Below are 27,795 nucleotides of genomic sequence, written 5' to 3' on the forward strand. Positions count from 1 at the left end.
ATCCTTCTCCATCTTAATAAATGGCTCTCCAGCAGGTTTTTTCACCTCTAACCGTGGCATCCGTCAAGGTGATCCCATCTCTCCCTTCCTCTTTATTTTGGTTACTGATGTTTTGTCTAGATTGTTTCTTCAGAAAGAGGCTGACGGTTCTCTCCAAGGCATCAAAATTGCAAGAAATTGCCCCCCAATCTCGCATCTTATGTTTGTTGATGATCTTGTGGTATTTTCTTGGGCTAACCATGATGACCTTGCGACTGTCCAATCTTGCTTAACTCAATTTCAGAATTGGTCTGGGCTTTCCATCAACAAGAGGAAATCGGCAATAACTTTTAGTCGAAATGTTTCTCCATCATGCAAAATCTCTCTATGCAACCTGATTGGTTTGAACCAACCAACTTCCAAGAATTTCTACCTTGGGCTTCCCACTCATATCCAAAGAGGTCACCAAGCTCAGTTCAACACCATTTTGGAAAAAATCAACAGCAGAATTTCTGGTTGGAAAGCAAAGATTTTATCACAAGCTGCCAAAGCTACTCTTATAAAGTCTGTGCTATCCTCAATACCATCTTATTGGATGTCATCATTTAAGCTTCCAAAGTCTATTTGCAGTAAAATTGATGCCAGACTCAGAGATTTTTTCTGGGGTTTTACTGATTCCGGTCACCATATCTATCCAAAAGCGTGGGATTCTTTATGCAAACCAAAATCTGCTGGGGGTTTGGGCTTCCGTCGTGCTCATGACATCAACAATGCACTAATATCCAAACTTGGGTGGATTATTGCATCTAGTGCAGATAAACCTTGGGCCAACCTCCTCCAATCCAAATACCTTCGTGGTCGTCCCTTCCTAACCTCTACCCTCCAACAAAACTCATCCTACATTTGGAAAGGCATTCACAAAAGCATTCCTTTGATAAAAAAAGGCTACTGCTACCTCATTGGATCAGGTTCTTCGGTGAACATTTGGCATGACCCATGGATTCCCTCACTTCCATCCTTCACCCCAACCCACATAACCTTGCTGCCAGACCAACAATTGGTTTCTGAACTAATTGTTCCTGAAACTAGACAGTGGAACCGAGCTCTTCTCCACAACCTCTTCGACCATGATACAGCCTCATCTATTCAACAAATCCACATTCCTTTCACTCCAGTTGCAGATTCCATTTTTTGGGCAAAATGTCCAAGTGGAAAATTTTTTGTCAAGTCGGCTTACCTTGTTGACCAAAATGCCAGATTTTCAAATTCTGGTCCCCTTACTGCTGTTGAATGGAAGAGATTATGGTCCATGAAGTTCAATGAACGACTCAAATACCACATTTGGAAAATTGCGTGGGATGTTCTCCCCACTAGAGAATTTCTTGCTCGAAGAATGGCTGGGTTGGATTCATCCTGTCCCCGGTGTCATCATCATCAAGAATCAATGGTTCATGTTTTGTTTGAGTGCCCTTTTGCCATTATTGTATGGAGACACACAAGTATCCCCATCAATCTATCTTCCATCCCACCAAAGTCAGCATCTGATTGGATTAAGTCCATCCTAAATCCTGTGAGTCTCCTTGGTCTCTGCCCATCAGTTGGCCCATCCTTCTCCCTATTAGCTGCAATCACGTGTGACTGCATCTGGTGGAGTAGAAACAAACTGATCTTTGATGACTTGTTCGACCCTCCTAATCGGCTGGCTGCTGACATCAATAGATCTTTCAAGTCTCATTCTGATGCTTGGCTATCCATATCCCCCACCACTGCCTCTCAATGGCACCCCCCACCAATAGGTTGGATCAAATTCAACTTCGACGCTGCCATTAGACCAAATGCGACCTTCATCTCTGTTGTTGGTCGTGATCCTAATGGTATGATTATCTCAGTTTGTACAGCAAAGGAACCTTCTCAATCCCCGGTTTGGGGCGAAGCCAAAGCTGCCCTCCTTGCCATGTCCACAGCAATAAATCTTGGTTACAAGTTTGTGATCTTTGAAGGCGATGCCAAGGTTGTCATTGACTCTATAGTTTGCCCATCTTCTGATCCACCATGGGAAATCTCTTCCATTATCTCAGACATCCGCAACCTTTTTCCTTACTTTTCAGTTGCAAAATTTTCCTTTTGTTATCGTTCTTGTAATGAGCTTGCTCATCATTTAGCCCGTTGGGCGTGTATTTCTCTAAATTGGGGACCCCAACCCATCTCTTCCATCCCTCCATGGGTCTTTTGTAAGGAAGTTGATGGACCGGTTCCCCAATTGTTGTCTTTGCCTTTTTAGTAATACATCATCTTACTTATCAAAAAAAAAAAAAAAAAAAAAAGACTATGGAAATGTGAAAGAGAATTTATTATTGCATTAGTTGCCTCTTTACAAAAGAATACAACTATATATACATATAGCCAAAGTAGTAGTAGTATGAAAGAAGACAAACTAAAACAAGATAAGAAAGGATTGCACAGTACACAACATGAGAAATAAAATAAAATAATTACAAAAACAAGGACTTTGGTGCTCTAGCTATGTATATATAACTTTTACATTTTTGTAATATATATAAGATGAGCTGGTAGCATGATTTGTCCATTTACTATTTGCAAAGGTCCATGACGCTTCTCACATATATATCTTATCTCTCCATCTGATTGACAAGGTTGTGATATTCTTCTTCTTTTAATAGTGACAAAAAAACAAGGATTTTACCATCATCAATTTGACGCAGTACTAAGATGATTTAATTCAAATCCAAAATACACCAATTATGTGGTTCGTGAGTAATGCTAAGAGACAAAATGTTTCATAATTGTATTCAAAACTACTAGTGTGTGATAAGTTGTGATTAGAACATTACTTTCACATAAGTCTACTACTAACACTAACTATTATTAGTAGCAAACACACCATGTTACCTCAACTGATGAAAAAATTTGTCTGCCTCTAGACAAGTTGCACATTTATAAACACAATTATGGGCATTAGTGTTCGGATGATAATATTTTTTGACCGTCTAATTCATTTTTTTGGGGGGTTTTTTTAATGATTATGCATATGATGAATTGGCATGGGTTTAAGACAAACTTAGCACAATGGACATTAAATCTAAAGTGACCTAGATTTGATCTATTAGCATGGATGTTTCGTTACAAGGACATTAATTGCTCTGCAGATTCAGGTTTGGTCAAAGGCACCCTTGCAATGCATATCACAAGTTAAATACTCAGCATATAAAACCCAACATATATCTCCTCCCCAACCCTTTTTGTTTAATCAATTAGTGGAACAGATGCCCATATTCAGTATCGCCAGCTACACTTTGAGAAATGTTGCTGCACATTCTACATTACATGTTAGAAACATAAAGTACAGTGAACACGAAAATTTGGTAAAGAAAGTAGTTCAAAATACAGTCTTCCATTTACACTCAATGTGGGAAGTTTAGTTTACAGGAAACATATTGGTTCACATCTTAATCATTGATCCTTGGGGTTCATTACTTCACCTAAATACGTAAGACTGATATAGCTGCAATTAGGCCAACCTCCTATGTTAAGAGCATAAGTTATGCAACAAAGGAGCAGCCTTGAAAGTTCAGTTACTATATACTGTAAACAGCTAGTCTTATCTTGTATACATAGATATCTACGTCAAAAAACCAATTGCCTGAAAAAGTTTCCATCTATGTTACATTCATTTAAAATGGAATATATTTTTGTCTCTTGAAGCACAGTAACTATTTAAGCATTGATATGCACGTATATCTTTGCAGTTAAGAATAGGTCTTCCACAGCATGATGATGAGCAGGTGCCCACAAGATCACTCTCCAATTAACCTGCTCCAAACCAGAACGATATAATCATTATTAAGATCATCTATTACACAAAATGCTAATGACAAGACAACGCTAAGAAAGATAAATTCTAAATTTAACTAGAAAGTTTTTGATACCTTAGCTTTGTGTATAAGAAATCCAAGGCAAAATCATAGAGAACAAAGGGCAGCAAGTTGAACACGAGCTAGGAGTATTAATGTTGCCTTTGCTGAACAACAATGATCATGCATTTAACAATCAGGCCTCCAAAAAGAGAGTACAAAAATATTTCGTCCCTTCCAGCCCTGTAGCAGACACTGGCTATCTTCATCAATAACAAAATCCTTGTGGTTGCGTGATTTCACCCTGTCCTTTGCACTGTTCATCATCTCCTGATTCAAAGGAAGCTGCCTAAATCCAGCCCTCACATTCTGAAGCAGCCACTGTTTGTATATCTCCGGCCTCTCAATCCTCTCTGAGCCCTCACAAGCTATGGCATTCATTGCCTGCGGCCCATATGACTCACTCTCAAGAAGCATCCTCTCCAGATTATCACGGGACAAGTAGGTGTCAAGCATTTCAAATAAAGCAGAGAAGTGGAAAAGAGCCTGTCGAAATCTTGAAGTAAAGAAGGGTACACAATGGGCTGCATTTACAACGCCCTGTATGAAAACATGTGGATTCATCTTCCTGATCAGGTTCAAGACAACATTTCTTGGACTCTCTACCACCACTGTCTCATTAAGTAGGTATTTGAGTGAATACATAGAATTCACAACAAGCACCTCATTATTGTCAAGTTTGAGATCTTCAATTTGAATGGTGTCCCACTTTTGTGCTATTCCATTGAACTCAAATGGAACATTGAAAGTCTCTGCATAGTTTGCCAAGCGACGCCCTGTCTCCTCAACCCTCTGTGCTGGTCGGAAACCTGGTTATGCAAAATCAATCCCAGTAATCAGAAGCTTAGGAGGTCCACCAGGCCTTGCGGAGAGCAGTTGTATGAGGGAAGGCCATTGAAAACCATAAAGAATACCAAAATCATCAATGTGGAGTCTTGTTTCGTTCTCAACTAAATTCATAATTGTCTTACTTGAGAAGAAATCAAAAACCTTAAAAAATGGAAATGTAGTATAAAACAGATGGTAAGCTTTCAGTACATCAGCAGCTGACGTTCGCCTAGTCATAATGACTTTGTAAATCTGAGTACCAGAGCCAGCAATGCGTGCCTGAAGACCATTGGCAAAATAGTGAGCCATTCTCTGCATCCCATCCCCTACAGGAGAAGCATGCTGTCTGATCTGCTTAAGTCGCTCAGTGGCTGTCCTCTGATCATCTGCTGCACCCCCTTTTACCTCCAGTCTTCCTCCGATTGGCCCTTACATTAATTGACCTTTTGGACTGATCATTTGGCTGTACGTTCTTGCTTTTCTCATTCAGCACAGCTTCACAAAGAACAGAATCATCTTCTTCAGAGTGTAGCAAAACCATATCAAACATTTCCTGACTCACAGTAGATTCAGTAGAAGTTGCTGACTGCTTGCTACTCCTCCCTTCTTCTAAATTCACATCCTCAGAATGAGGGTCATTTTTTGCCCTCAAACCATCCAGGGAGTACAGATTCCCATCTTTCTTCTCAGCCTTACAAAAGGTATTCTTACTTTCCTCCTTCTGCTCTTTGACAAGAAATGCATTACTCTCCCAATCAAAAACAAGACCGTCGCCATTTGGAAGAAACTTACTCGCTTCCTCAAACCCTCTCCTAAATTGCAAAATAAACTCACTGTCATAAAATGTTTCAGGAATATTACTAGTGCCTCCAACAAGCTATAAGATGGCTCAGACGTGGACTGAGGAGCAATATTTGAGGATTCATACTGAACCAAATCACAATCCCAGCCATGAATCACAAAGTTGTAATTGCTAGTACTACAACCAAAGTCACTGTGATTCAAAGCACAATATTCATCAGAGCTTTCATGGTTTTGATCCACATAATAAGGCTGAACATTATCAGGGGAGGGTGGATACTTCTCTCCAAGAAGCTCATATAATGATTTTTCAGCAGCCTCAAGTACTTCAGACCCCTGAAGCATGCAGTTCTCAAGTACATCAACCAGATGCTTATGGAAGAAGATATGGAAGAGAAGGACTACATGCTTCAGGGGTCTGAAGTACTTGAGGCTGCTGAAAAATCATTATATGAGCTTCTTGGAGAGAAGTATCCACCCTCCCCTGATAATGTTCAGCCTTATTATGTGGATCAAAACCATGAAAGCTCTGATGAATAGTATGCTTTACTCGAACTTGACCTGCCTTTTTTTCTCTCTCTCTCTCTCTCTCTCTCATCTCTCTTTCATTCACAAATCACTCTCACACTCGTATTTGCAAATCAATTTTGTTGTTCTTGCAGGAACCTTGTTTATTATTGCATACTAGTCATAGACCCACGCGATGTGTGGGAATATATAATTATTTTCGAATATGGTATAATGCATAGTTTATTCTCTAAAATTTATTGAAAATAATTTGTTCTCCTTAAAAAATGAACTATTTTTAAAAGTATTATCCATTTCTGTTCTATTATTTTGGTTTTTTTTTTTTAAATATATTTATTATAGAAACTTGGGGGTGCTTGATTGATATTGTGGGGCCCAATAATTTGTGACCCTGGCCCACTTTTACATTGGGGCCCAAGGCCCGAGCCGAGGAGATGAATTGCCGAAGACACACAATGAAAGTCCAAGTAGCTTTGATACATAGCCGAGGATGATTCTGTCCTCGGCATCCCCAAGGCATTTCTAAAAGAAATGACAAGAACGGCATAGGAGCAGTTTTGGGAAAAGCCGAACACATCCGCATCGATAGATAAAGGAGTCTTCGACAGTATGGCGACAAAGGACAAAAGAAAGGCTGTCATTACTGCCATTAAATACTCTGCGTCAAACAGAGCAATGTTTTTCAGCTTTTACAACCACCCCCAACCACTCTGGGTATGGGCTGATGGGACAAGGATCAGTTCTGGAAAATTGAACCTACACGTGGACGTTGGGAGGGGAGTGAAAGCTACTATAAAAGGAAAAATAAGCAGTCCAGGAAAGGGGCTGGAAAAAAATGCCAAGAATCAGAGCCTCCCAGACCGCAACAAGGAGAAAGACTCCTCAAGCGAACATGGTTTAATTCTGTATGACCACCACGACTAACCATCGTCTGGTGACCAAGACCTAACCTTTCAAACCCACGCTCTACAAATTATATTGTTTGGGCCCTCAACGTGCGAACCCAATATCATTTTGAGGTCATTACAAATTGAGTCCTTACAGATACTTTTTTTTTTTTTTTTTTTTTGAAGTGGTCTATATTGTTCAAACTTTTGTTATATTGTTTTATGTTTTGCTTTTCTTTTGGTACAACTAAATGTTTTTAAGTTTCAAATTAATTATCCAAATTTCTCATTCTCTTAAAATTAAAGATTATCATGATAATTAAACTTCATCACAAATATACAATTGATAGTACTCAAATAGTTGATAGGCACATTGAAATACATAGCCATGTAGATTGTATTTTGATATAAATTCAAATTCTCACTTTCAAAATATCTAAGAATTAACTCAACTAAAATTATAAGAGGGAGAGAGTGTGCATGTGATGGGAAACTCAAAAAACACACCAGCTCAACCAAAAGTAGAGAAAAAAAAAAAAAATCATCAATCTAAAGGGGAGAGAGAGAGATCACATTTTTCTTAGCAATTGAACCAAAAAAAAAAAATGAAAGTTTCACCTTGATTAAAATTAGTAACTAAACATATTGGAACCAAAGTATATTATAACATAAAATCATCGAACCAAAGAAGCAATTACTGAACAACAATAAAGCTACCAACAAAGGACTCAAGACTTGTTTTATTTATTTAAAATTTACTTCATTTTCGTAGCAATCAAACAAATAGGGGTATAGGCTTCTCGTTATTTATTTATTTATTTATTTTTAAAAAAATGTGTATAGGCATGTGAAGTGAAAGAAACCCACCATGCAAGCCTAAAGTGGTTCAGAATTTCTCTTTGCAAAGTGACATTATGGACAACAATTTGCCACTTCCGAAATTCAAAGAAAGAGTAGGCTTTTTGGTAGAATAGTCAAGACAAAGGAATAGATTGTTAAAATCATTAAGACCTAGTTCTAAAATCTAATTGAAGTGATGGGTAATTATGAAGTGATTATTTGGTAGGTTTTAATTTGCATGGTCTAAATGGTTGCCAGTTGAGGTTTTGTTATTAATACAGCAGTTGGGAGTCAAAGGTGTTTTAATTATAATTAAGTTGTATCAATCTAATGTTATCTAGTTAGATAGATTTAGCCAAGAGTATTCACTTGTACATGAACTAATATCAAAATAATGATGGTGAACTCAATTGTTTGTCTTATTGTTTTAAAAACCACAAACAATAATTTACTGGATTCATTTGCTGGATTTTGCATTGCTCTTTCTAAGGACATCATTTGTTGCTTGGTTTTTTTAGTCTCTTTTAGCCTTTGTTCCATTTATTGAAGGTATGCTCTTGTAGTTTACTACTTCTCTCCGAGCTTTCCTAACTTGAAATGTCTCTGGCCACTTAAGAAAACTTCATTGTCAAACTCCCATGTATTTGGATCAATGTTCCTAAATCCTACAAGAACCAAATTCCACATTTAGCATTACCAAAATCGGATAAAAATTAAACCCCTAATCATGTTTTGAGATTTTCTATTTCCTTGTGGCACGCAAACCCATCAAACTTTTAAGGTAGATCTATTATTTTCTATTGGACTGCAAGATCAAATTATTATGTGCTGCACATAGTAAGAAACAGTATGCTAAACATAGTATTTATGATTGTTGAAGCCAAATAGAAATTGAGAAAGTTCCCATTGAGTTAAAAAATATGAAAGTAGTAGTTGAAGTAAAACTACAGCGTATACTCTATTATTGTTTCAAAACTATTAGAGGTAATTACATCGAACTTTATTTTCTTTTCTTCTTTTGTTTACATAGAGTTAAAAAAATATCAAATGTAAGAAAACTAAAATGTCAAAGATAAACAAATTGAACAGGTAAAACACAAATATAAAATAAAAATTGTACAACATGAATATAAAGTAAGAAGTTCTTGTAGAGACTTGTAATTGTTGAAAACCCTTCTCGTAATCAACAAACCAAATCCTAGCCATCCATTGCCATAAAGTGATCACATTGTTAGCAACCCACAAAAAAAGCATATTAGCCACAAACTTTTTATAGAAATCCAATGGAAAATTTGAAGTCAGGGAAAAAGAAAAAATAAGAAAGGAAAGAACACACCTTAGAGGGACTTTTCAAATCTGATGCCACAATTGCAACTTTTGAGGAGGTAGAGAAAGAGCAATTGGAAATTTATAGTGTTAAAAATAACTTAGTTAATTGCAAGAGTGGCAATTGAAGGGTTTGAACTTTAAAAGAGCCAATCGGTTTTGAAGGGGAAAATGAGGAGTTGAGAATTGGAAGAGGGGGAAAATGAAGAGTTGAGAATTGGAAGAGGGCTGAATTAATAGTGAGTTGGATTTAATGAGTTAAAAAATGTGTAAGGTTGTTAATAATGAGTTAGATTTAATAAGTTAGAGAATGTGTAAAGTTGCACTATATATATATATATATATATTAATATTAATATTAATATTGCTTAAAAAAAGAAAAAATAAAAGGTGACATGACTGATGATGTGGCTCAACTAGAGCGTAGCAACAATAAATGCTACGCTCCAGCTTTTAGATATATATAGATTTGGATTTACAATAAGTCTGTACTCGAATGGGAAATTGTCATTGGCTTGCGTTAGAAGGTTAGGTTTAAATTATCTGCTTCAAATTCAATTCATTCACTTTTTTTTTTTTTTTTTTTTTTTTTTTTTTTTTTTCTAACACAATTACTAAGGTTGGAGCTTTTGTGCTTAATTCATTAAGAAAAAAAATTAATTTGGTAATTATTTCATAATTTACATTCAAAATGAGAACTTGAGAGTACATTCATTTCATTTTCACTATCATTGTTTTGAATAGGACTGACTTAATACATTTTTCATATTTATATTGAATTGAGAAGTTGAGGATACATTTTTTACATTAGAAAGAAAATGAAATTGGAATACTTCATTTTCTCCTATGAAGCTTGGACACTGACATGACACGGCACGAGACACGGCAACAAGATAATTCTTGAAAAGTTAGGACACATAATAACTATAGGGATACTGTAAGGTCACGTTTTGCAACCCAAGCCCAAGATGTATGGGATCTTGGACCAGTGAGCCCGGTACAATAAATTTATAGAGAGTGGGACGAAGAGTTAGGTTTTAGTGCATGGGCAACGGCTAACATGGCCTTTATCACGGTGAAGCCAGGATGAACAGGGTTTGTCATTGAGGTTTGGTCCTCGGCATAACCCGAGGAGCTTTTTTTGGAGTCTCTTAAGTGATAGGGGTTCTAGCCCCCCTTTTTTGCTTCCCTTCACCCTCTTTTATAATAGTTTCCTTCCTCCTGAATTGGGTTCCTAGTGCTGATACTTGTCCCATCAGCCTTTCCCCCAAGTTGTTGGAAGTGGTTGTAAAGTGTAGGGAAGCATGGTTATGTCAGGTACAAAGCCTTGAATGCAATAATGGCAGCGGAGTGGTTGTAAAGGCAAAGAAGCATGGCTATGTCAGGTGCAAGGCACTGAATACAATAGTGACAGCTTTTCCTTTAGACATTTCTATTTTCCCTGTTGTCCTTTTTTGTTTTAGTACTTTTCCTGTTCCATGGAGTGACCCGGAGTGCCTCTCTCAGTGATAAGCCATTCCCTTTGTCCTCGGCCATATATGGCCGAGAAAGGCTTCTTCGCATGGCCAAGGAGGGGTTCTTCCTTGGACTGGGCCCTTGACCCAATGTAGATATTGACATGGGTTTCTCGGTCTTTTACTCCCCATCATAGCCCCTCGAGATTCTTCTTTTTTCCCCATGGGAGGAAAAGAGGATCTCGATGTGATGATTGCCCTTTCGCGCCCATTTCGAACTATTCCGGGTTATGAGACATCCTTTTAGTTTATCCAAGCCGCATTCCTACCATTTCGATACACGAGGCGCACTTTTATTAAGGTCTTTTTACGAGGTGACGCAAATCTAATGGCTAAAGACTGTTTGGAAATTGAGCAGGATTTATCTCGCTTGTAATTCTTTCTTGGATATCTGGACGAATTGATTGCCACCAGGTCTACCTCCTATATAAGACACATAAGGGGGGTCATTCTTCTTTATTCACAGATCCTTGAGTTTTGCGGGAGTTTTAGGCTCTTAACTCTTCAAATGTTCCCAAGGGCCCCACCAAAGTAGTGATTGAGATTTAGGGAGTGAAATGATCAAGGATAAGGGTGAGGATGAAGGAATCAAGCCCTCTTCAGAAGCCGCGGACATCACCGAGATTCAGAATGACACAGTTAAGGCAAAGGAGGTAGAGGCCAAAGATATTTCTCCCCTTCGATTGGACAAGAAAGAAGTCTCTCTTCCTTCAGCCAAAATCCGAAGCAGGTGTAAGTTGCATCAGATTTTTGGTGCGGCAAAATTTGGATTTCACTCGGCGCCGTATGTCACACATGTGCGGATTTGGACTTCTCATCGCCGGTATCATCTATACTTGGTTGATTGCTGCTAGAGCAATACTTGCTCAATTGCTGCTAGAGCAAGTATGTGGATTTGACGTTTCTGCTTCTTCTTCTCTCCCATCGCCGATGCCATCCATACTTGCTCGATTGCTGCTAGAGCAAGATTGTGGATCTGGCGTCTCTGCTTCTTCTTCTCTCCCATCGACGGTACCATCTATACTTGCTCGATTGCTGCCAGAATAAGGTTGAGGATTTATCGCTCCCGTGGACTGCTTTTTATTGTTAGCTTTTGAAATAGGCTTGTCTAAGCCCTTTTATGTACAATGTACTTCTTCTTTATCTAATAAAAAGATGACTTTATTTTACTTTGCGAACCTTTCCTTTTCTGCACAATTGTTTTATGAATGGGCGTATTGGTGCCTTTTCTTTCGAATAGCATTTAGGATTGATGCCGCTGATGGTAAAGAGTTGTCACCCCAAATTTGTCAAAACTGACGAGCACACGACCGCTAACTTTAAATACGTTAACTATATAGGACTAACCAGGAAAGCAACCGCGTGCTCTACATTGCGAATAGTGCAACCGCCCAAGGACGTGCCATTTAAAGTAAACAGTCCAAGGGGATCATCGGGTACTAAGGTTCTTTTCAACGTTTACGATGATGTTTATAACTTTAACTTGCTTTAGGCATCTAGTCCGAGGATCGAGGCCTGATTGAATTTAGCTTAAACGCTTAGAAAGTTGACGGTGCGTGTTAGTTTCCACAAAACAGGAGATCCGAGAACCATACAAGACCTTGATTCGTCTTTGAAGTGACTAGTTTTCCCATAAGTTTGAGTCCGAGGACCATGCAAGACCTTGGTTCTGTCTAGCACTTAGATTCTTCTTTGAAGTAACTAGTTCCTCATAGGTTTGAGTCCGAAGACCATGCAAGACATTGGTTCTTTCTAGCACTTAGATTCTTCTTTGAAGTAACTAGTTTCCCCATAGGTTTGAGTCCGAGGACCATGCAAGACCTTGGTTCTGTCTAGTACTTAAACTCTCCTTTGAAGTAACTAGTTTCCCCATAGGTTCGAGTCCAAGGACCATGCAAGACCTTGATTTTGTCTAGCACTTAGATTCTTCTTTGAAGTAACTAGTTTTCCCATAAGTTTAAGTCCGAAGATCATGCAAGACCTTGGTTCTGTCTAGGACTTGAGTTCGTCTTTGAAGTGACTAGTTTCTCCACAGGTTTGAGTCTGAGGACCATGCAAGACCTTGGTTCTGTCTAGCACTTAGATTCTTCTTTGAAGTAACTAGTTTCCCCATAGGTTTGAGTTCGAGAACCATGCAAGACCTTGGTTCTGTCTAGTACTTAGACTCTTCTTTGAAGTAACTAGTTTCCCCATAGGTTTGAGTCCGAGGACCATGCAAGACCTTGGTTCTGTCTAGTACTTAGACTCTTCTTTGAGGTAACTAGTTTCCCTATAGGTTTGAGTCCGAGGACTATGCAAGACCTTGGTTCTATCTAGGACTTGGGTTCGTCTTTGAAGTGACTAGTTTCCCCATAGGTTTGAGTTCGAGGACCATGCAAAACCTTGGTTCTGTCTAGCACTTAGATTCTTCTTTAAAGTAATTAGTTTCCCCATAGATTTGAGTCCGAAGATCATGCAAGACCTTGGTTCTGTCTAGCACTTAGATTCGTCTTTGAAGTAACTAGTTTCCCCATAGGTTTGAGTTCAAGGACCATACAAGACCTTGATTCTGTCTAGCACTTAAATTCTTCTTTGAAGTAACTAGTTTCTCCATAGGTTTGAGTCCGAGGACCATGCAAGACCTTGGTTCTGTCTAGGACTTGGATTCGTCTTTGAAGTGACTTGTTTCCCCATAGGTTTGAGTCTGAGGACCATGCAAGACCTTGGTTTTGTCTAGCACTTAGATTCTTCTTTGAAGTAACTAGTTTCCCCATAAGTTTGAGTCTGAGGACCATGCAAGACCTTAGTTCTATCTAGGACTTGGGTTCGTCTTTGAAGTGACTAGTTTCCCCATAGGTTTGAGTCCGAGGACCATGCAAGACCTTGGTTCTATCTAGCACTTATATTCTTCTTTGAGGTAACTAGTTTCTCCATAGGTTTAAGTCCGAGGACCATGCAAGACCTTAGTTTTGTCTAGCACTTAGATTCATCTTTGAAGTGACTAGTTTCCCCATAGGTTTGAGTCCGAGGACCATGCAAGATCTTGGTTCTGTCTAGGACTTAGATTCTTCTTTAAAGTAACTAGTTTCCCCATAGGTTTGAGTCCGTGGACCATGCAAGACATTGGTTCTGTCTAGGACTTGGATTCGTCTTTGAAGTGACTAGTTTCCCCATAGGTTTAAGTCCAAGGACCATGCAAGACCTTGATTCTGTCTAGTACTTAGATTCTTCTTTGAAGTAACTAGTTTCCCCATAGGTTTGAGTCCGAGAACCATGCAAGACCTTGGTTCTATCTAGTACTTAGACTCTTCTTTGAAGTAACTAGTTTCCCCACAGGATTGAGTCTAAGGACCATGCAAGATGTTGGTTCTGTCTAAGACTTGGGTTCGTCTTTGAAGTGACTAGTTTCCCCATAGGTTTGAGTCCGAGAACCATACAAGACCTTGATTCTGTCTAGCACTTAGATTCTTCTTTGAAGTAACTAGTTTTCCCATAGGTTTGAGTCCGAGGACCATGCAAGACATTAATTCTGTTTAGCACTTAGACTCTTCTTTGAAGTAACTAATTTGCCCATAGATTTGAGTCCGAGGACCATGTAAGACCTTAGTTCTTTCTAGTACTTAGATTCTTCTTTGAAGTAACTAGTTTCCCCATAGGTTTGAGTCCGAGAACCATGCAAGACCTTAGTTCTATTTAGTACTTAGACTCTTCTTTGAAGTAACTAGTTTCCCCATAAATTTGAGTCTGAGGACCATACAAGACCTTGATTCTGTCTAGCACTTAGATTCTTCTTGAGCCGGGCTACTAGACCCGCGAGAACTAGCCCCTTGACGTATGTACGAAGCATATACTTGACGTCAGAAGCCCTTAGAGCTGCGCCTCATTTAGCAACCCTCTCCGCGTAATCAGTACCTTGAAGAGTAGCTTTGAGCAAAGGCTGAGTTATGACAATAACTGTGTATTCTTGGAAATGATAGGGAAGCTTCCATGTAGCATGCACCACCGTCAAAATGGTCCTTTCGAGGGACTTTTGTTGATAGGAGTTTGATCCCACCATGATTAACCGTTGCATTCACTAACGCACAAGCCCTTCCCACAAACGGCGCCAATTGTAGGGTCACGTTTTGTAGCCCAAGTCCAAGATGTTTGGGATCTTGGACCAGTGAGCCCGATACAATAAATTTGTAGAGAGTGAGACGAAGAGCTAGGTTTTAGTGCATGGGCAACGGCTAACATGGCCTTTATCACAGTGAAGCCAAGATGAATTGGGTTTGTCATTGAGGGTTGGTCCTCGGCACGGGCCGAGGAGCTTTTTTTGGAGTCTCTTGAGTGATAGGGGTTCTAGCCCCCCTTTTCTGCTTCCCTTCACCCTCTTTTATAGTAGTTTCTTTTCTCCTGAATTGGGTTCCTAGTGCTGATACTCATCCCATCAGTCTTTCTCCCAAGTTGTTGGGAGTGGTTGTAAAGTGTAGAGAAGCATGGCTATGTCAGGTATAAAGCCCTGAATGCAATAATGGTAGCGGAGTGGCTGTAAAGGCAGAGAAGCATAACTATGTCAGGTGCAAGGCACTGAATGCAATAGTGACAGCTTTTCCCTTAGACATTTCTATTTTCCCCGTTGTCCTTTTTTGTTTTAGTACTTTTCCTGTTCCATGGAATGACCCGGAGTGCCTCTCTCAGTGATAAGTCGTTCCCTTTGTCCTCGACCATATATGGCCGAAGAGGGGTTCTTCCCATGGCCGAGGAGGGGTTCTTCCTTGGACTGGGCCCTTGGCCCAATGTAGATATTGACATGGGCTTCTCGGTCTTTTACTCCCCACAGATACCATAGTTAATTAATTAATTAAAATCATATATATAAATAAATATATATATTTATAGGCTATTTTATGTTCATTTATAGGTTTTCAACATAAATAACAACTAACAAAATCTTAAAAAAAACATATCTAAAATGAAAGGAATTATTTTCCAATAGATTTTTTTTTTCTCCCAACATAATGTGGACACGCATGTAGAAGTGTCCCTGGCGCAAACATGCCAAGAGATTTGAAGTATCCATGTTTCTTAGATTTTCTCTATCATTGTTTTTGAAATTTCTTTGGTACCATATTTTAATGTTATATGAATTTGAGGGCTAAATTATGTGCCTTGATGCTGTATCATGTAGTGATTTTTTTTATTCTTTTTACCAGCCAGAGACATTTGTGAAAGTTCGCCCACGTTGTGAAGCTCCTCGACGTGACATGGTGTACCCTATTAACTACACTCATGTAGATATGTGCGGATATCTTGTCTACGGGGAAATCCCATAGCTATTTTGACAGGGAATCCATGGAGTATGATGTTGTTATTGTTCATTTTAATTAGAAATGACAACACACATTCTCTTTAATTCAGCAGGGAATCCATGGAATGTTCTATGTGGCTGGAAGCTAACATCCGCCTTCAGACTTAAAAGTATGCTACTTCCAATTTTGACTGACTTGTATACAATTTACATTTATGTATATTTCTATATGTATTGATGTATTCAAATACATATGTACACAAAAATCACAATAGAATTAACATGAGTACATGACTGAGGTGGTGGCAGAAGCTTAATGTTGATGGCAGCAAAAACCTAGTCATGGTCAGAATAACTAACCTTGTAGGTGGCCGCCCCTGCTCCCATTCCAATCTTATGTTACTCAAAATTACACAGGGAAAATGCTCTGTCTGACTCCACCAATTTCAGTAATTCCAATATCACCTTAAATTTCTACCAGTTGTATGTTATACTTCTAATCAAAGTGATCAAATTAATTTATTAAAAAATATTCCTTTTTTATATTCCACATTAATATTGATCATGAATCTTTGAAGCCCAAGTGATCAAGTTGAAGGGATATTAAATCCTTACCCTGAAACATTTTATCTTGAGTACAAAGGTCACAATCACATGAATGCTATTATGTCCATTTCCATTGATGCTACAAGAGAGTGGATTGCATTAAGCCTAGATGCTACTCTTATATTTTTATTGCATTTTCATTCAGGATACTAGACAAGAGCATGATTGGATATGGGTATCTAGTAGGTTGAAATTGGATATCGGGGAAGTAGTTCAATGTGTAGCATAGAAGCTTCTGCATGAACTTCCAATCTTAGCTGTCTCTGTGTAAGGCTGATTACATAACTCTGTTGTTCCTCTTCTGGCTTTAAAAAATAAAAGAAAAAAAAAATGAAGATGAAAATTGCTTTGCCTGTCAGTTTAAATCAACTAGTTAGTAGGGGACAAGATGTATTTATTTTGAACACTGGTTTGGAGATGAAAAGAAAAAGATAAAAGGACTTTATCCCTGTTGAGACTTGAGACACTTATAGCACCAGATGATTAACTTTAGTATGATATATCTATTATTTTCAATATCCTATATTAAATGATTTTTTTCCCTGAACTTTACACAATATATTTCATGTGCTTAGGCAACAAGATGTCTGTTTCAAGCTGGCTTCAAATGAGGTGTATCAACATATTCTGATGAATTTAACTACACAACATCGGAACTTACTCTAGCTTCAAATGGTGCACGGCAAATAGGACAAGTGGGTCTTCTCACCAACCAAAGATCGATACACTGGGCATGATACACATGGTTGCAAGCAGGAAAGATCCTACAACTTTCCCCTATCAGAAAACCATCTAAGCAAACAGCGCAAGTCGACGTTTCACCTTCATCATAGTCAAAGTGAAAACAAGGGAGTTTTCCTAACTCCTGGTTGGAAAGACCTGAAGAATTGCCTGCTGTGCCAGAGGGTATGCCATTGATACCTTCTGCTTGACCAATGAAATCGACGACTAGGTAGCAGATCACAACATATGTAAAAATAATGGCAGTAATGCCCATAAGAGGAAAAGGAGGGGGAGGGGGAGCAGTAACAGGAAAATGAGGAAAAGGATGGTCAGGAGAGACCATGGTGTGTGGAGATCCTTTTGACATAGAGGCAGCCTCAAGTCACCAGCCTATTTCTCTAGGTGCCATTACATGAATTCATGAATATATCCTATTTAACATAAAAAGCTTAGCTACCCCCCAATTATAGAGGTTTAAGAGCAAATTAGGAAGATATATGTTTAGGATTTTTTATTTGGCTTTTTTGGTAAGCTAGATTATGGTTGCTCACATGGACCATTTTTTTGGCTGCCTAATGAATGGTATAATATCATGTGCTACATGATTAGCAGTTCAACATTAAGTCCGGAAGTAGGTGTTTTACAATGCAAACAAAGCCCCTTGTATAAGAACAATATAATTTAGTTTCTTTGGCCTAAAAATAATCGATTGTGCTAGATCATTACTTGGCCAAAAATCCAGACCCTAATTTGACTTATTTAAACGAAACCCTCGTTGTACTTAAAAATCACATGGATTTTCCTTGCAAGTTAGAAAACCATGCACCTTTATTTTTTTGGTTGACCTATGGATCCACCAAAAGGGGAAAACTGAAAAGACAGTTTAACACATCCTCCTCTAAACTAGCAGGGTGCCAATTCCAGCTTGTCAATACATATCTGCCGAAGCTTTGTCATGACACCAGTTCCATTCAGAAACCTAGTCAAGCATGAGCATGCCAAACTTGAGTTGGGTCTAGAAAATGTCAGGTTCTACGATCAGTTTCTACCCATGGTTGTTAACCTTTTATGTCACCTGCACTGACCTGAACCTAGATGGATTACAAACATGACTTCCAATCCACAAATAAATGACACTGATGTGCAGCGAAGAAAAGGCAAGTTGCCCACAACAGACCAAATCAGACCAATCTATGCGAATTAATTATATCACAACCAGTCTCCACGATCAGCCAATTCAATGAAGGCATTAGTTCAAGCAAATTATTAAGTTATATGATAAATGGGATTCGCAAAATAGTTATATAATATCTTAGTTCTTTTAGCTTCCTGTTTTATCGATAAAATTTACAAATATATTCATCACACAACTCAGCTCCCAGAATCTTGAAATCTGAACATGTGGTTTATATAAGCCCGTAGTCACATCTTAATAACTAAAAGTCGAAACTATCCATTTATTGCCCTCTTATTGAAGAAACCAAACCAAGCAGTTTTCATTGCACTTAGATGTCAAAAAGGTGCAAAACATAAGCAAAATCGCATGAATAAGTACTGATTATTAGCTTGATATCATGAGCTCATCTGACTTGAAGTTGAGAAAAAGTAAAAAGATGTATACAACAGCTGATACATAAGGTTGACATCACTCTCCTGACTTGGAAGCCCAAAAGTTTGCAAACACAATTATATCCTTGGTAGAAGGGTAGGAGGATCAGCAGGGATATCTGCAGTTGCCTGCAAAGTAGGAAATGACTTAGCAATAGTGCCATAAGATACAACAAAACCTGTCTGAAAACTATCCACTCAGCCAAACAGCTTTGCCAATAGTTGCAATTTTAATATGTAAACACCTCATTTTAGAATGAGGCATGCTCACAATGACAAATTTTTAGGGGAAGAAATGCTGTCCTAGTTATTTGCCAGAATGACGGTCAAAACAAATGTTTTTTTGCAGCCTTAAAGTTGAAAGTGATTTTAGAACATCACGCTTCAATATCAAAACTCATTTTGAGAAAACTATCAGCTAATTTTTTTGTCATATAATAACAAACAGTATCACCCTTTTGCCAGAATTCTTAAGTCAGCAAATTTAATTTTTTTTTAATCCATTGCTTTCTATACTCTATGTTCTTCTTTTACCAATAGGTGGAGGAATTCTCATACCTCTAAATATCTTGTTAACAATGTTGCATTGCTAAAATTAAAGCCCTCCACTGGTTCGCCTTTTGTACGAGACGCATGAAGTTGCTTTCTGACTTGAGTAGCCAGTGACTGCATTCATGGATATGACCCAGATATGTAAGGAATATGAAATAAAATGTTGAAGTAACTGTGAATTAGTAAAAGCACAACAGTAAGACTACCATTAGAAACAGAGAATAAATCATCTATCTTACAACAGCAAGCTTGTGAATTAGGGAAACAATATATTAAGGTTTCTTAGTTAAGACATACCTTCCCTAACTCAACTCCCCACTGGTCAAAAGAATTGATTCCCCATACAAAACCTTCCACAGCAATTCTGTGTTCATATATGGCCAACAACTGAAGAATACAGACAAGAAGTTCTGGTATTAGGCCAAAGAGGCAGTTCACATATACAACCTCACAAGAAAACAAATACTATTTTTTTTAATAAGAAAAAAATAAATAATATTTTATTCATTGGGCATAGTAACATTGATTGATGTAATTAGTTAAGAGATTCTTAACCTATATAATCAAATCTCAGGTCACTTTTTATATGAAAGACATGTACGTATCCATACCATACCATGCACAAAATTTTCAGGACATTACTGATCCATAACAATATTAATAAAACGTGTGCATGCTCCATTTAAACTGGAGAATCTTCACTAAATGTATATCAGATGCAGGATAATGTTCAACCAAATACTGTACAGAACAATGAAATGTAATTAGAATGATGGAGTGAATGCATTGCACTCGCATAAATGAAAATGACATTCATTTTCCAATAAATAGGGGCTAATACGAGCATTTTAAAGTCCAATACAAGATACCAATGGCCACTTAAGGCAGTCATTAATAACAAAATTCCTCAACAAGACATCAATACATGAGAAATTTGCATAGCAGAAATAATTTTCCTAGCTAAGTTCTACAACTACACTAAGTTCTAAGTAGATAGTTACTACGCTTGATACAACTGTCACATATCGACCAATGTCAATAAAATCTAAGTCACTTCATTCATCCTACAAATGGAAATTCAAGCATTTAATTGTACACAAAAACCTATTTGACCATCTAAATTCATCTGTGACACTCAATACAGAGAAGCATCAGAAAAATCCTTACTCCTCAAGTAATTTGAAATTTTGAAAACAATCAGCCATGAAATATTAATTCAATAACTTAAGAATCTCAAACCTGTCCAATATTGTAAGCATTTAATGATGGAAGCAGAAGGCTGAGAGAAGGCCGATTGCCAGAGAATGTCTGTAAAAAATGAAGCAATAATTAGGAGTATTCAGTAAGCAGTAAATCAAAGACTACTAGAGAAGCTGAAAGAAACTCACTTTATGAGGAATGAGATGTGGTGCAACATTCTCCTTGTGCAACTGCTCTGGGGTCTACATGGAAAAGATAAATAAGTATACATTTGGATTTTATAAGCAGATGCTTCGCCACAAGTCAGATGGAAATGTATAGATTTTTTATTTTATTTTTTTGGGGGTTGGGGGGAAGATTAGTAGGTGAAAAGAATTACAAAGACATTTTAAATAATGCAAACTTAAAGTTACAAGTTTGTATATTAATTTTACATGGCGGAAAACAGTTCTTTCTCCTTTTCTCCAGTTGGTTCGGGTATGGGGTGCTAAATGATTGTTAAAAACACTTCTGGAATACCTTTTTTTTTGGATAGATAACGTAAAAATATTATTAATAAAAGTGCCAAACCAAGTACATTGGGGATGTACTATGGGGGCACAAATCAGAAACCAAAATTACAACGATTAAGAAAAACAAAAAGTGAAAAACAAGAAAAATGAGAAAAGACCACACTCCAATCATAGAGAGCGTGCAAGAAAAAAGACTTAATCTCTAGCAAAGAACATTCATAACCCTCAAAGCTTCTAGCATTCCTCTCATGCCAAATGCACCATATCAAACATTGAGGAACTATTCTCCAAACACTTCTGGTATGCTTATAATTATGAAACTAAAAGAACATCCTTGATAGGGAAGAGCATAAAACTTACCTTCCCATATGCAAGGGCATCTGGCTGTGCAAAAAAGTTAGACATGAGCTCATCGTGGTTACTCACCACCTCACCTAAGGCGAATAAAAAATTATATACTGTGTTATTTAAAAATCAAGCATCAGATAACCTTCAAGCAAGCCATCAACCATAAAAATGTGATTGTGTGAGATACCTTTCAGGAAGATAGGTTGCTGACTCTTCACAACACCAATAAAATCACAAGGAATAACACGTCCCTGAAAGTTCCAGGAAATCATTTAACACACTTACAGATTATAAGACATCATAATTTGAAGTTAGTTATGTGTAACTCAAGAGATGGCAAATAAATTCCATAGTAAAAATACTACTACCCAGCACAACATTGATATAGATCAAAATAATTTTGCTAAAGGTATCAAATAATTATAGTTGCACAAGTTTGTTCATCATATTTATCTTTATTGTCTTTGTACGAGTTCACTATTCAAATTCATTAATTGATTTGTGCATAATGGCGTTTGCTGTCAGATCTAGTACCTTCCACAGTTGAGTTAAAAATCAACAGGAAGTCAAGATCAGTCATCTCCATCACAGAAAAAAAGAAGAAGCTGTTATTGGGTTAGTAAGCATAAAGCAGGGCTTTAAGTCAATACATGACAAGTAAACATTAAACTACTATAGGAGTTCCACAGCAATTAGATACAGGTTGGTAAACACTACAAGTGTACAACTCCTAAAATCTGGATGCTGGGATGAATGATGAATCAACACCTGCATGCACTCTTGTGCATGTGAAAACTGAAAACACATTAGCACATTCGGCATAAGCGGATACACATCTGAGAAATTAATGTTTCCACTGGTGCTAAGTTTTGATTCACTCTTGACCAATGGAAAAAAAAGGTTTTGATTTACTCTTGGAAATTGAGTGTGCACATCAAAACAAAGAGCGGCACACTTCCATGCTTATGGCAGGATTTATAGCTCTATTGATTATGATTTATTGGTTTAAACTCAGACAGAAAATACATACTAAGCATACAATTGCACACATGACTACATTTTAAAAGATGGTTACTTTGAATTTTACCACTTTGTACCTGCTTTTTTTTTTTTTGTACAAATAATTTCATTAAATAAAGTAGTAAAACTGAAATACACAAGGCATAAATCAGAGCAGCACCAAAAGATTTACAATCTCCCAAAAAATAAAAAAACTTCGATTTATTAGATCCCATGCCCTATAGTTAATATAACATCATAAAAGAAATAGTATATAAAAACTGAAGAATTTATTGTAAATGATAATAGAACTTTTAATAAGCATTCATGCAATTATTAACATTATTTTACGGTCATTGTTTAAAAAAACACTTAGATCACCTGGTGAATTAATTGGTAGAAGCTGTGCTGACCATTTGTTCCTGGCTCACCAAAGTCAATTTCACCAGCCTCAAAAGGTAGTGGGACCCCGTCAATTGAGACACCCTTGCCATTACTTTCCATGCTAACCTGAATTGATTAAATGAAGAAGGTATACAAACATTCAAAAAGCAGCTCCTCAAAAAAAATGTGCAAGCAGAATGCTATGGTATACATGCCTGTTGAATGTGTGGAGCAAACTTCTCCAGGGCTTGGGAATAAGGTAAGATGGCCTGGAGGAATACCAAGAGTCTCGGTGTTATTTAACATGTAGTAAACAGACAACATAAGAAAATGCTTAAGAGGCAGCTGAAAATAAAGTCTTGAGCAGATGCTAAGTGCTTACTCTTGCAGGATACCCAAAAAATGAAACATTCCATACACTCAACAAACCTAAAAGCACCTGAAGCACCAACACAATGTAAGCACCAACACAATGTTATAAAACATGTCATCAGTTATCTATTGCAATGTTAAATTTAGCTTCTGGAAGATCATCAGGATAATGTAAGACTCCCCCCCCCCCCCCCCCCCCCAAAAAAAAAAAAAGCAAAATTGGTGCAGGAACATCAACGGTTGCACCAAATGGATCCATCTTGGGAGTTGAGGGATTCAGGCAAATAGCCAAACCCAAAAGGGTGCAAACCTTATAATGAATAAGATTTTCCTCTTTGATGAGATCCATTAAAGCATTGGTTGATTCTGAAATCTGAAGCCTAGCCAGATTCATAATTGCTATTATCATACTATGATATACCCAATGGGTGACACCTGACTATAAATCCATTAAAAATCTGGGTCATTAAGGCACTTACAGGTATATTTTTCTCATGTGGTGCCGAGTAGAAATGTTGATCAATGCTTGAGGCTCCCTTTAAGAACCTTTAATAAAGAAAAGACAACACTTTATTCAAGAAAACACTGAAATCATGTCAACCTTTTAAAATATATGCAGATAATTTACTTGAGCCTTGAATGATTGCAATACTAAAACTCTACTTTTTAAGAAGTATTCTTTGATACTCTGTCAAGAGCTTGTGAGGTTTTCAATTCATGATCTCTTACATTCCATTCTTGTTCTAAAATATGAAGTTGCATATATTCCTCAAACAAAAGAACACATTATAGAGTTCTACCTAATCAGTAATGCCTACTGCAGTGTTACAAAAAATATCTGTGTCATGAAATTCGGAAGTGTTCCCAAGAACCCAAAAGAGATGAAATGCTTGCAAAAATAAAGGAAGTTATAAGTTGCTTACTGCTCAACAACTGAGAAACCGTATTGGAGAGATAATGGCAAAACTCCAACAGCACTGCAAACTGGATCCAACAATTAAATTTCCAATTAACCATTGGATTGGCCATAAATGCCTCCAAGGAAAGGCAAATAACTTACCACTATAGCGGCCACCAACCCAATCCCAAAATGCAAAAGCATTATTAGGATCAATGCCAAATTTCTCCACCAGCTGCAGGAGAAACAAACAAAGATTAAGATGAGGTTAGCCAGAGGTTGAAGATTGAACTGTTTCAACTGTGTCAAAGTTTATTAATTATACTTTTTGATAAGTATAGTTGATTAATTATACTTATTTAACATTGATAAAGAGATACATAATATGTAACTTGAACTTTACAGAAGATTTTATTTTTTATTTTTTTGATAATTCAATTGTTACAACAAGTGGGGGAGGGAGAATCATTTGAACCCTGATTCTCCTCATACAGGAGACCAAATAGGCAAATAATGCCACTGAGCTACAAGGATCTCGGTGAACTTTTACAAATATATATTAAATATGACCTGTACAATAGACAGTAATAAATATACAAAGGTTGTCATGAAGCCGATGTTTTTTTTTAAATTTTTTTTATAAACATGTTGGAAGGAGATGCTTAATCACCTAAGTATAAGAGACGGAATAATACCGTAAGGTTAGTACTAACTGCCACCATATGCTTTGCAACTGCAGAAGGCCTGAAAAAAAAAGTTCAATATGTTTACCGGTCTCAAATTCATTCGTAAACTTTCTTTTGAATTATTTCCACAATCTTTCCAAGCTAAATAACTATATCACATCTATTATCAGATACGGATAACTTCAGAATCCCCCAAAAAAATAATATCCATATACTTGAAGTACGTTTACGGGTCTCAAATTCATTCATAAACTTTCTTTTGAATTATTTCCACAATCTTTCCAAACTAAATAACTAAATCACATCTATTATCAAATACTAATAACTTCAGAGTCCCAAAAATAATAATATCCATATACTCGAAGAACTAGAACTTTTAAATCACTAACCCAAGAGCAGCTGAAATCCATTCCCTAAGAGTTCGAGCATTCAACATAGTTTCAGCTGTTGTAAAGGTCTTTGAGACCACCACAACTGCAAATATCAGAAGAAACCCAAGAGAGCTTAGTTTACACAAAAGTAGCAAAACTTAGAGAGATTAAAAACACCCGAAATAAAATTTAGGTTACTTTTAAACAGTATTATGCTGGGAAATAAATAAACAAAAGATTGTCATTTACCAAGGGTAGTTTCAGGGTTTAATCCAGTGATATTTCTAGCAACATCAATAGGATCAACATTTGCAAGACTGCAGGGGGATGACAACAAAAGTTTAGCTTGATCATAAAAATAATATACTTCAACATTATGGTATGTATTTGTTCTACATGAAATTCATAATCATAATGTGACAACCACAGTTGAGAAACCCTTAAACCAGACACATGCACGGACAACTTCACTGTGCCAATCAAGTAAACATCGATAAAGGAATTAAAAGAAGGCTAAATCAGCCTTCTCCAACAACACTGGAAAACCAAAAACTAAAAGTTACATATACAAAAGTAAGACCTCAAAAGGAAGATCTACATCTAGAATTTGAATACTTCATTACTTATGGTATCATAGTGAAATATTAACACTCACAAACGTAGCTGGCGTCCCCTTGCAGATTTGATAGCCTCTGGATCTGTAAGATACAACCACTAAACCATGAACATGTTGACTGAGATTTTTTGTACAACAGGCTTCAAAGATTTCAGTAGTAAAATAATACATTATCACAAAAAAGAGCCAACATAGTGGTGGTGCACATAAGGGACTGCAACACCCAACCTGTTTGAAGAGCAGTGTGCACAAATAGAGGTCCTAAGAAGCTGCCACCAATACCAACAGCAACAACATCCTTCAGTACTTTTCCTGTGGCTCCAACCTACCAAAATTTTCCAGTTACCAAGAATTCACATATTTCATGTCCAAATTAGATACTAATATCAGCTTTATATTACCCAAGAACCACTACGGACTCTCTCAGAGAAGTCCTTGATCTTGTCCAGAACACTCCAGACCTCTGGGACCACATTCTTTCCATCACTCTTTATAACTGCATCCCTTGAAGCACGGAGAGCTACATGAAGCACTGACCTATTCTCTGTACTGTTTATCTGAAGGCGCCAACAAAATGATGAAAAACGAATCACATCAATTTTCTTTCTTACTTTGATTTAGATGGAACTGCTATTTATTTAAAACATCAAATTTCCAAATTTAGAATTTAATGCAGAAGAATAAAATAAAAATTAAGCAAGCACTACTGTCTGTACAGAAAATGATGTTAAACTTAAAATGGATGTCCAAACCAGTAGGCTCCATAAGTTATTAAGTTCCTATGAGAAGTATCAATGACTTGACCAAGGAAGATTATTCAACTTACATGCTCCCCATTGTACATGCGGTTAATCTTTTCTTTAAGTTTTGCTTCCTGCATTTGGACAAGGATAACAACAATTTATTTTAATAATTAAAAGACTGTATTCACATCCCACATACTAAATACAAAAAATACACACCTCTGCCAACTTGAAGAGCTTATCCACGGTTTCATTAGTGGCACGCTGCCGCGAGTAGTCCAACAAAACCCCATCAAACTCACTATAAATAATACACACAGCAAAAAAAAAGTAAAGTTATTAATGCCATTATATCGACATCAACCAAGCCTGAGTCCTAAAACTTTGTAATCAGCAATAGATCCTCAACAGACAATTCATATAAATAAAATAATTTATAATATAATCCACTATTATCCATCCCTTTGATTCATGTTTAACACTTTTTATCTATACAATGAGTCCAATGGAGAATGAATCATACACCATCATAGACTTGCATCGCTCAGCATCAGCCATCAAATCACGCAAATGAGTCTTGTTAATCTCCTCAACATGGCCCTGCATAATGAAACATTTTTTTTTTTCACATCACACACACAAACAGAGATTGCATGATACATTCACAATACAATTGCCTAGTATTGTATTTCAAGACTCAGTTACCTTCAAGTCCTTCCAGGCCCCGGTGTCAGAGATTAGAGTAGGAGAAGCCATTTGAAATTGTTATGTCAGAGTACTACTACACAAGCAAATCCTGTTCCAAAATAGTAGAAAATTATGTTTAGAAGGATTAACAGAATCTACGGTATAAACTTTCGCAAAAGGAAATTTAATTTATTAATAAAAAGCATTGCAGATAAAAGCGATGAGAAATTCAAATTAGAAGGATCGGAAAGGGAAAGTGATTACCGATTTTGATGGTGGCAAAGGAAATAAAAATCCAAAAAAAAGCAATAAGAAGAAGAAGAAAAAGGAGGAATTGAAATAGGGAAGTGAGAGAGCGCACTGGTGAGAGTGATACCTGAGGGAGAGAAGCTATGAAAGCGACAGAGAGAGAGAGAGAGAGATTGTGTGTTTGATTTTATAGGGTGGGGAGTTGATGGTGAGAGAATAATAAAGTCTGAGGATTAGAACTTAGAAGATCGTGATTCATGAAAGACTTGTGCAGTACTCTAGTAAAATGACTAATAAATGGAGTTGGCGCGCGTGTGGAAGTTGTGGAACCGTGAAT

At 37.2% G+C, this 27,795-nt stretch overlaps 1 protein-coding gene and 1 pseudogene across 4 annotated transcripts; both read right to left on the reverse strand.

Moving 5' to 3' along the window:
- Positions 1 to 4,036: 4,036 nt before the first annotated feature.
- Positions 4,037 to 11,653, reverse strand: LOC126694514 (scarecrow-like protein 14; annotated as a pseudogene).
- A 7,009-nt stretch (positions 11,654 to 18,662) lies between these two features.
- On the reverse strand, positions 18,663 to 27,750 carry LOC126712224 (glucose-6-phosphate isomerase, cytosolic 1). 4 transcript variants are annotated; one of them, XM_050411470.1, is made up of 24 exons: positions 27,586 to 27,750; positions 27,228 to 27,318; positions 27,046 to 27,122; positions 26,742 to 26,823; positions 26,606 to 26,653; positions 26,181 to 26,336; positions 26,008 to 26,104; positions 25,819 to 25,861; positions 25,413 to 25,480; positions 25,182 to 25,266; positions 24,802 to 24,850; positions 24,269 to 24,341; positions 24,132 to 24,192; positions 23,688 to 23,754; positions 23,219 to 23,275; positions 23,052 to 23,105; positions 22,834 to 22,962; positions 21,641 to 21,704; positions 21,466 to 21,539; positions 20,782 to 20,835; positions 20,633 to 20,701; positions 19,691 to 19,780; positions 19,400 to 19,507; positions 18,663 to 18,970 (listed from the first exon to the last, which is right to left on the reverse strand). In XM_050411470.1, the coding sequence occupies exons 2-24, from the start codon at positions 27,276 to 27,278 to the stop codon at positions 18,920 to 18,922; spliced, it is 1,707 nt and encodes a 568-aa protein (XP_050267427.1). In that variant the 5' UTR covers positions 27,279 to 27,318; positions 27,586 to 27,750; the 3' UTR covers positions 18,663 to 18,919. The 4 variants fall into 4 exon arrangements, with proteins under 4 accessions (XP_050267427.1, XP_050267429.1, XP_050267430.1 ...); XM_050411472.1 differs by having other exon boundaries at positions 27,571 to 27,739; XM_050411473.1 differs by having other exon boundaries at positions 27,228 to 27,303; positions 27,586 to 27,738.
- Positions 27,751 to 27,795: the final 45 nt, after the last annotated feature.

Source organism: Quercus robur, chromosome 2 (assembly GCF_932294415.1).
Source record: "Quercus robur chromosome 2, dhQueRobu3.1, whole genome shotgun sequence".
NCBI classification, from domain to species: Eukaryota; Viridiplantae; Streptophyta; class Magnoliopsida; order Fagales; family Fagaceae; genus Quercus; species Quercus robur.